Here is a 9,426-nt window from a genome sequence, read left to right on the forward strand (position 1 = left end):
AGACTGCGTTAACTTTTCGGTAACTAAAGGTTGGCATGTAATATACCTCTGTCTGCAAATTCTCAACTTTTCTAATTTTTTAAAATAAACAGGTAAAAAACACTTAATTAGGGCCTTAAACTGAGTAATAACTTATGCAGTCGAAATTTCTGTTGTTCCATATAGCTTTTTAAAATTGTTGGTATAAATACAGTAGTTTCTGTTACCAAAATATTTCAAGTTGTGCCCCAGATTACCCATTTACTTGTTGTAATGGTGTTTTCGCAATAATTTAAGAAAATATATCAAAAATCTGTAAAAGTGTTCACATACATTTTATTTACTTACACGAACGAGAAATTTAAGATACATTCATGTACACAATTTGTGCTGCCTACTTTCAGATCTAGACTTTTATTTTCCACTTTCGCCCAAACGTATACTATTTTGATATTATATATTGATTCAGTGGTGCAGGGAGTTTTCGACAAAAACAGAACTAATACCAGAATTAATTATTCACGATTCCATATCGATTTGCAATTGAGAAACAAAGACACTAACGGGACACTACACTGAAAACATCTTATATAAAGACAATTAACAAAAGCTTAACCAAGACCTCAGAGTTGTATAAGGCGGTAAAGTTTCCGCTTTGAATGGAAATTTGCCATTGTCATTGGCAAATTAAAAACATGTTATTTCATTTTATTACATTTAACTAATTCTTCTAAAGAATAATTTTGAAATCATTTGAACATTATATGGATAACTATTAAGAAGTAAAACAAAAAGTTTTCACAATAGCATCAGGTTAAAAAAAAATATGTCTTTACTAATTATTTCAATAAGAGGGTATCAAGGCTCGAAAAGATATTCGCGAGTTGGGTAGGACCCTATTAAATATATATATTATACAAAACAAATGTGTGACAGTAGCCATAACATTTATAATCTTATTATAAGCCTAGTTAAGTCTCTAAGCTATTTTTGATTCGGTTTGAAGCCTTTAAAAAGCGAGTTGACTTGAAGATATGTGCAGAAATGAAGTCTTTGGCGTTACTTTTGGTTCTTGTTTCCTTAGTTGGATTGGCCATGTCATGGAATTGGCCATGGGAGCCATCTCCAAAAAAACCACCCGTTGTGTTTCCAATTCCATCGCCGAATCCTCGTAAGTTTTCCTTAGTGTAGAATCGAATCCTGAAATATCACGTATTCATATTATAGGCGATAAGTGGTGCCGTCTTCAACTGGGACCTGCTTGGGGCGGAAGGTGCTAAAATAATTTTCATAATTTTTTTGAAATAAAAGAATATTGAAGGTAATGGAGATGCAGGTTGAAGTAAAATGATCTGATAGATTCTCTTAAATTAATTGGGATAGCAGACTGCGTAAAATTTTCGGTAACTAAAGGTTGGCATGTAATATACATACCTCTGTCTGCAAGATCTCAACTTTTCAATAAAATGTCTTTAAAATAATTTCAATAAGAGGGTATCAAGGCTCGATAAGAAATTTGCGAGTTGTGAGAAACCCTTTTCAATATATGTATATAGAATGTAAAACTAAAGTGTGACAGTGGCCATAATCTAATTAAAAGCCTAGTTAAGTCTCTAAGCTATTTTTGACTCGGTTTGAAACCTTTTTAAAGCGAATTGATTTGAATATATGTGCAGAAATGTGTTGGATTGGTCATGTCATGGGAATGGCCATGGGAATCATCTCCAAAAAAACCAGTGTAGAATCGAATGCTGAAATATCACGTATTATTATTTTAGGCGATAAGTGGTGCCGTCTTCAACTGGGACCTGCTTGGGGCGGAAGGTGCTAAAATAATTTTCATAAATTTTTTGAAAGAAAAGAATATTTAAGGTAATGGAGATACAGGTTGAAGTAAAATGATCTGATAGATTTTCTTAAATTAATTTACGAATGTAAAATACCTCTGTCTGCAAGATCTCAACTTTTCTAATTTTTTAATATAAACTGGTAAAAAACACCTAATTAGGGCTTTAAACTGAGTTTTTGATATAAGATTGAAAATAATAACTTATGCAGTCGAAATTTCTGTTGTTCCATATAGCTTTTTAAAATTGTTGGTATAAATACAGGTAGTTTCTGTTACCAAAATATTTCAAGTTGTGCCCCAGATTACCCATTTAATTGTTGTAATGGTGTTTTCGCAATAATTTAAGAAAATATATCAAAAATTGTAAAAGTGTTCCCATACATTTTATTTACTTACACGGACGAGAAATTTAAGATACATTCATGTACACAATTTTTGTTGCCTACTTTCAGATCTAGACTTTTATTTTCCACTTCCGTATACATTTTGATATTATATATTGATTCAGTGGTGCAGGGGGTCTAAGACGAAACCACAACTCATACCAGAATTAATTATTGAGGATTCCATATCGATTTGCAATGCCTGACACACTTTCCGTTCTTTTTCATTCTCTTCTTCTTTTGCGGCTGTCGCAGACTAGTGAAAAACAAAGACACTAACGGGACACTTCACTGAAAACATCTTATATAAAGCTTAACAAAGAGTTTGCTGGCAAATGTTCTAATTTTATTACTATTTATTAATATTAAACAAGAGAATTTAACCTGCTCAAGTCAATAAAACAAATTTTAAAAGCAAAACAAAAACGATTTGGGTTAAAAAAACACGAACGACAGTTGATTTAAAAGAAAATCAGTAAATAAAATATACTTTAATTTTTATTATATAATTGGTTTTATTGTAAAAGTATCCCTTTTTGGTTTTACAAATATTTTCAAATATATTTATAAAATGTATATATATATATATATACATGTGTGTTTTGGGCATGGTACTTGTTCTGCACGTGCATGTTTGCAATTAGCAGCGCTTTATGTGTTGATGTTGCAGCAATTGCAGCGAGCGGTGGCATGCTGCTGACAAATGCAAAGCCATATGATGTCGACTGGCCTGTGTTGTCGTACAATGACCCACATTGTGATGCGCTTTTATTAGACACGCGAGGCGCAAAAACAAAGGGCCAACAATGAGTCCGGGAGTCCGGGAGTCCAGAGTCGGGGTTTGGAGTCCGGACAATGGCCCAACAAGGAGACTATGGCGACAACAGTGCTGTCGCCATCACCGCGCAAACAAACGAAGACAATGCAAATGTGGCACACACCAGGACATCAGGACATTAAACTCGCACTTGGATTGCTAAAACTTAAAGGGGGTTTGACATTTCAGATGTCTAAAGACCGAAAATCAGAGAAGATATTTGTTCGATATCCATTTTATGCTAGGTATTGAATTTCGCCCAAGTTGGTTTGATTACTTTTAATTCTTTAATCGACTGACGAAACAGCATTTTACATTTATCTTGTTCTGTAAGATATGCCAAAATTAGGCACTTTTGTTTGATTGTGTTTTCGAGTTGGTGGTTTAATTTTCATCCAAAACGTATGTGTGTAAAAGTTCTGATTTCACATTGCTCAGTAATTATTTTTAGCGAAAACAATAAGTGCTCCTGTTCAATTTTTGTTTCTTTATGATTTTATTTTTATTTTTACATTGAATTTTGGGTTAATAAATTATGTTCACAAACTAAACCCATAAATTGTTAGGTGTTTTTATCAAGCCCTCAAAGATCAATTATTATGGCGTATATATATAGACATATCCTTACTGATAGCGCCCAATAAAGAAATTGTAAATAATAGTTGATAGAGAATCTTGTTATGACTTACTATATCCTAATCTTTTGAAGAACTTCGCTCTAGGATTTCAGAATGGCAATGGTAGTCCTTTGACTAATTCCCCCGCAACACTATTCCACTTCGCCTCCTCCGAGGACAATGTCATTTGCCCTTATAATTGCATTTCTGATTAGATGGCTCCCAGTCCCTTCTAGTTTTGATGTTGGTGATGAGCGGGAGTGGGTGAATGGGTCGAGGAGGCTGACCAAGGCCTTTTAACCAATGAGACAGTTAGTCAGTTCCAGTTAGCCACAACAACAATCGCCATCATCATCATCATCATCATCATCATCATCAGCAGCAGCATCATCAGCAGCAGGTCCAGAAGGACGAGGGGTGGTGGTACTGCCCCACATACCGCAGACGTTAACAGCCAACGACACATGCAACAAAGTGGGCCAGTTTACACCTGCAGTTAGTTTTTTCGAGTGGGTGGGTGGGGAAAAGCCGGGACGACTACACAGTGTCACCTGTGCCGTGGCCTTTCCCATGTAATTATCTGTAATTTGTTTGCCCAAGTGCAGGCAAGCGGAGATTCGGTTGTTGGTAATGCAAACCAATTGTCCTAGTTGCTCCTCCTCCTGTTCTCAGTGTGAGTGTGAGTTGGGAAGTGCTTAGTTATGGTTGTTATTGCGGCTAATACAATATAGAGGCGGCAGTGGGACACGTTGGTTGTGCTAAATCGAAAATGCCAACAGCTATTTAAAAGCCTTTCCATTTGAGATATTGAACAATGAAGCAAGAAAGGTCGGGGGAATGTAGGCTTTTCGGTTGCTTTCACCATACTTTTATTTATATGGATTGATGATGGCGACGGCTGACAGCGGAAGCGGAAATGTTTTTGCCTTTCGCAGACGGGCATTAAGAAATAATTAACCCGAAATAGACAGCAAATCTGGAAGAAAGCCGAAAGCTTATTGCGTCATTGTCCACTGGCAGTGACAAAGAAAAACAAAGTGCCATAGGCTCCATAAATTACCGGGATCCAAATGGGGGAATCGTCATTGTTTTAATACACAGTAAACTATTAAGTCAACTAGCAGTAACTATACAAAATTTATATGGAGTACTCAATTTAAATATTTTTTATCCATTGCGGTTTTTAGTTATAATAAACCATATTCAACTTAAACAAAATGTATTTTAATTAAATTGGGACTATTTTAATCTAATATTTTGCACATTAATTAAACTATCTTAATATAAAATCGTGCAATTTAAAATGCTTTGTATACAATATTATGATTTGACATTTAATAAAATAGATATTTCATTTTACAATTGTTTATTTTTATGATGATGACAGTACTAAAACCGAAAAAATCCCTAGCGTTAAGGGATCATGAAGTAAATGTTATGTTTGTGCAGTGTTTATATCATTTATACAAATATATTATATTTTTCTGAGTGCTCCTTAGACAAATGGGGACAGTCTGAGTCTGGCAACCACCCTGACTGGAATATTTCAATTACGACCCCAAACCCCAAACGAACCACAAAGGGATCGAACCCAAGCCCGCAGGCATATGCTCGCGGCCTGTCGTCCTTCGAGTTGAATACATTTCGATTAATATAAATTTGCTTATTTCCCTCTTTGAATGCAAATCGAATTATGCGCGGAATTTAAGTGGAATTTTCGTTTGGGGTGTGAGCGGGAATTCGGCGAAAATTTGCATCAATTTTTCTTGGCATTAACAACAGGGTAGCAACAGGGGTAAGGGATGCAGAGCTATCTGTGCCATTATTGAGTTAATAAATCACATGCCAGCTTCAATTACCACAGCCCGGCCATGGCAATGCTTACCTCAAAAATGCCGACGACTGACAACTCCCGGCTTCGTCGATTTCGTCGATTTTGTCGAGATGCTCGAGGAGCTGAAATGTCATTACCAGCCACTTGAAATATTCGATTTTCTATTCAGATGCTAAATTTGCGTAATAACTCAGCCGACTTGGTCCTGTTTCGTCTCGTCTTTCGGCAATCTCGATTCGCGCTTGTTTGCCATTTGGTCGGGTGATGAAAAGGAAAGAAAAGTGGGCGTTTTCCTCTCCGAAATCCTGGCTGAATGAACAGTGACTTCGATGGGCGTCTCGAGCATGCTGGCCTTAATAGGAATCGCAATGGAATTGAATTAGACAAGCGGTTTTGCTTCTTTAAGTGCATTTAAGCAAAGGAATGACAGTGCTACACATATTTATCCCTCGAAAGAAAACCCTTTTTTTTTGTTGGTTTTTTTTTGTGTTTTTCATAACCTTTTCTCCCTCGTGCAATCAGTTGCTGTACATGACTTGTTATATTTTCAACAACTACGCTGTTAAGCATTCTCAAGTGATTTGAAACAATTTTTAAAGTTGCTGTACACAATGTTCTTCAAAATATAAGAACCAAAAGTTGGTTATCTTGATATTGTTTTTATTTTTTAAGTTTTCCTTCTCAAGTCAGACATACATAACACAAAGAAAATTCTATTGAGGGCCATAATTGTTAATAAAAAAGTTTTAAATATTGCTAAAATTTTTATTTTTAGCAGCCGAGATTATGATCTTCGGCTCTCTTGGGTTCGATCTTAATGAAATCAAATGTATTGTTCCTGCTATCCTTTTACTATAAACCAGAACGTTAGGAAAGCTTTTTTAATCGATATTCTTTTTCACTTATTTAAATTTTTCTATTTCATTTCCAAGCCTTTGGCAGCCTTAAACCTACTTATCTGCTGCTCATCTCTCACTTCATTTAACAGAGTACAAAGGGGCCATCTGAGCTCGGGAAGTAACCGAAATTAAAGTTGCTTATTCCCCTGTGATTCGCCAGGATTTCTGACACAGCACAGCGTGAACGTGCGAACGGACCGGACATCCGTTTATGGAGCGGATGTTGCCTGATTTCCGCCCCGTTGACAGGCCAACCAATATCCCAATAGCCCAAACAGAACAAGCAGAACAAACAGCCCATCGCCAACCCGAATTGTTTGCAATAATTTATCTTCCACTTGCATTAAATGACAAAAACGCTGTATTGTTGCGCCAGTCGCCGGTCTCATAAATCAGAGATCAAGCCTCGGGTAAGGTAATTGCTTTGGAAATGTGGCCAAACTGGGTTAAGCTGAAATTAGTTGCTCAGAGTCGGACTAGCTGGCAAACATTTTGATTTAGCTTTTCGATTGGCCGCACTGCCTGCAATTGTAGTTCAGTTCTCAGTTGTTGGCCAAACTTTTTCCAAACGCCCACACTCGCACCCGAATAACTGGCACAAACAATATTTTAGGATGGGAACGGAGTAGTCGGTCTATAGTTTTATGCATGCAGAGGGTAATATATTTTTTGAATACAATTTGCCCCACAGGAAAGTAGACACTCCATTGAACGTTTGGAAAGTCTACACTTCTTAATTTAAAATTTTCATTTAATGAGTACATAAATGAGTTATGTTTTCATCTTTAACAATCATATATCGTAAAAGCTAAAATAGTTTTGTGCATCAAAAGAAAAAATGCATTAGCTTTACAGAAAAAACAAATATTTCAAATTGAGCTTTGAGCTATATGCTGAATCACAGTAAATCTTTTACAAACTGCACAATCTATTTAAATATAATAGTAACTGCCTATAGATGTTTTATTTTGTAAAGACTTAACTAAAAATTACTTTCAAGACTATTTAAATTAAATTTGTGTTAGCGACTATCATAATTCGAAACCTTTTATTGATTTTAAAGTATGTAAGTTATATAGTTTCATAGTTTATATTTAACGTTGTTATAAAAAAAATTATTTTATAAGGGTATTCTTTAATTCGGCTCCCAAAATCATATTCCCTTTCTTCTTCTGTCTCTGATTCCGGTCGTGTCTCTGGGTTTGGTTGTATTTCTGATTCTGGTGCTGGCAGGGGCAACATGCACAGTAAATTTTCATTTGCAAGACAGTCCGCAGTGTTTGTGGGAAGGAATGGGTGGATCCGGGGATATGCATTTAAATACGTGTTGAATTATTGTCCTGCAACAGCAGGAGCAGCAGAGTGCGCCGAGGATACGCTCCAGTTCCAGCTGCAGTTCCGTGCCACACAGCTCGCACTCCCCCTCCGTGTGCCTATTAAATTAAATTGCTTAATTTTCTGCAACTGCAAGCAGCGGGAAGCCAGAGATATGGGGGCTCCTCGAGGAACATCAAACATTACAAAACTTTCATCATTGTGTGACATGAAATTATTTGTTTGCTCGTTCTTGCCATTCCGTTGGCATTTTGTGTTGCCATTTCAGTTGCCTGGCAACATTCATTTCAGTTGTTTAGATTTTATGCTATGCAGTTTTATTTATCGCAGACTCCCAGCCAACTTCCATTCTGGTTATTTACGTTCATGTAGTTGCATGCTCATATGTACCTCGCCAGTTTAACTCATTGTTGTTTAGTTGGTCAGCATGACAATAATAGCAATAATAATTAAAATAAATGGACTGTTATGCGGTGTCCTGTGTGGTATATCGGGTTGTTTATAAATCCGTCGGGAAGGAAGCCGAAAATATGGAGAATTTTTCAGTGTTTTGCGATCAAAAATTTAATTTTAAAACACTATGTTCATAAACTCCTATAGTCACAAATATATATATTGGTATATATGATCGAGTACCCCAAATAAACTAATATTTTATTAAATATAAATGCAAAACTATTATTATTTGTTAGATTTTTAAAATTAAAATCTTGGGCCATATTTTTTGTAATATACGAAGCCGTCAAAATCTTAACTTAAACAGAATCTTATGTATTTTTGAAGGTATTTTTCAAGCTACCTGTTTTTTTTTTTTAATATATTTTATATAACATTTATGAGTAGAGCCGCTGTGATTAAAATGAAGCTTAAACCAAGGGCAGGCAATGTAATCATTTACCACAATGAAGACATCCAGGTGGCTTACCTTTAGCGCCATAATCACAGCCATCATCGTTCTCATCGCAGATGCGCCCGCCTCGCCCACAGGCAGAGTGAATCCTTGAAGGAACTTCGGTCCTGCGAACTGGCAGTCCACAGAAAACAGACAACAGACGAGACATCAGACGAGACAGGACCCGGCAACATTGGGCTCATAATTCATTAAGACTTTTTTGAGTTATGCACAAGTTTTTACGTTCCTTTCCTTTATTTTTCTGTAGCAACTCCGTCTGTTGCCGGAGGACAAAACCGATAAGGACCAAAAGGCAGGGGACGAGGTGTGGAAAAGGTTTCTGTTCCCGGATGATAACTGGCTACCGTTAATTTTCCTACCTCTGCCCCTCGAGACCCATTCCCCGGACCTGGCTGCTGAAAAAAAAAGGGAAACTGGCTCGCACTTCCAGTTCTTTAAGGTGTAAATTCTGAAAGCCATAAACAAAAGGCAGCTTCGCCGCCACTTTTACCCCCGCAATGCCTTTCCTCAATTCCTATTCCCGAGCCTTGGCTACGTCTTCCTTCAATTCTTCCAAGTCAGCTGATGCTGGTGCTGATGCTGCTGCTGCGCTTTTGTTTGCACGCCTTGAAAACTGCTGCATTGTGTGCAGAAGTTAGCCCCAATTGGTCAAAACAGTGGCTTAGGATCATGAGAAAATCATGAGGGTATTTCTTAACCAACAATTTTGTATCTGTTTGAGCTGAACCTTACAGAAGCCTTTTCTTTTTAAATGCATTATTTGCGTTTAATCAACATATATTTAGTAAAGTTAAAGTGTT

The 9,426-nt window shown here is 36.6% G+C and overlaps 1 protein-coding gene across 1 annotated transcript; it reads left to right on the forward strand.

Moving 5' to 3' along the window:
- The first annotated feature begins 994 nt into the window (after positions 1-994).
- Positions 995-1,327, forward strand: LOC128257733 (accessory gland-specific peptide 70A-like). The gene is made up of 2 exons (XM_052988903.1): positions 995-1,150; positions 1,207-1,327. The coding sequence occupies exons 1-2, from the start codon at positions 1,024-1,026 to the stop codon at positions 1,257-1,259; spliced, it is 180 nt and encodes a 59-aa protein (XP_052844863.1). The 5' UTR covers positions 995-1,023; the 3' UTR covers positions 1,260-1,327.
- The last annotated feature ends 8,099 nt before the right edge of the window (positions 1,328-9,426 follow it).

This window comes from Drosophila gunungcola (assembly GCF_025200985.1).
Source record: "Drosophila gunungcola strain Sukarami chromosome 3L unlocalized genomic scaffold, Dgunungcola_SK_2 000002F, whole genome shotgun sequence".
Taxonomy (NCBI): Eukaryota; Metazoa; Arthropoda; class Insecta; order Diptera; family Drosophilidae; genus Drosophila; species Drosophila gunungcola.

What these genes read in the sequence shown, in the direction of transcription:
- LOC128257733 (XM_052988903.1), top strand. Translation starts at nt 1,024, where the DNA reads ATGAAGTCTTTGGCGTTACTTTTGGTTCTTGTTTCCTTAGTTGGATTG. An exon ending in AATTCCATCGCCGAATCCTC is followed by an intron (nt 1,151 to 1,206) that starts GTAAGTTTTCCT and finishes TTCATATTATAG; the next exon opens with GCGATAAGTGGTGCCGTCTT.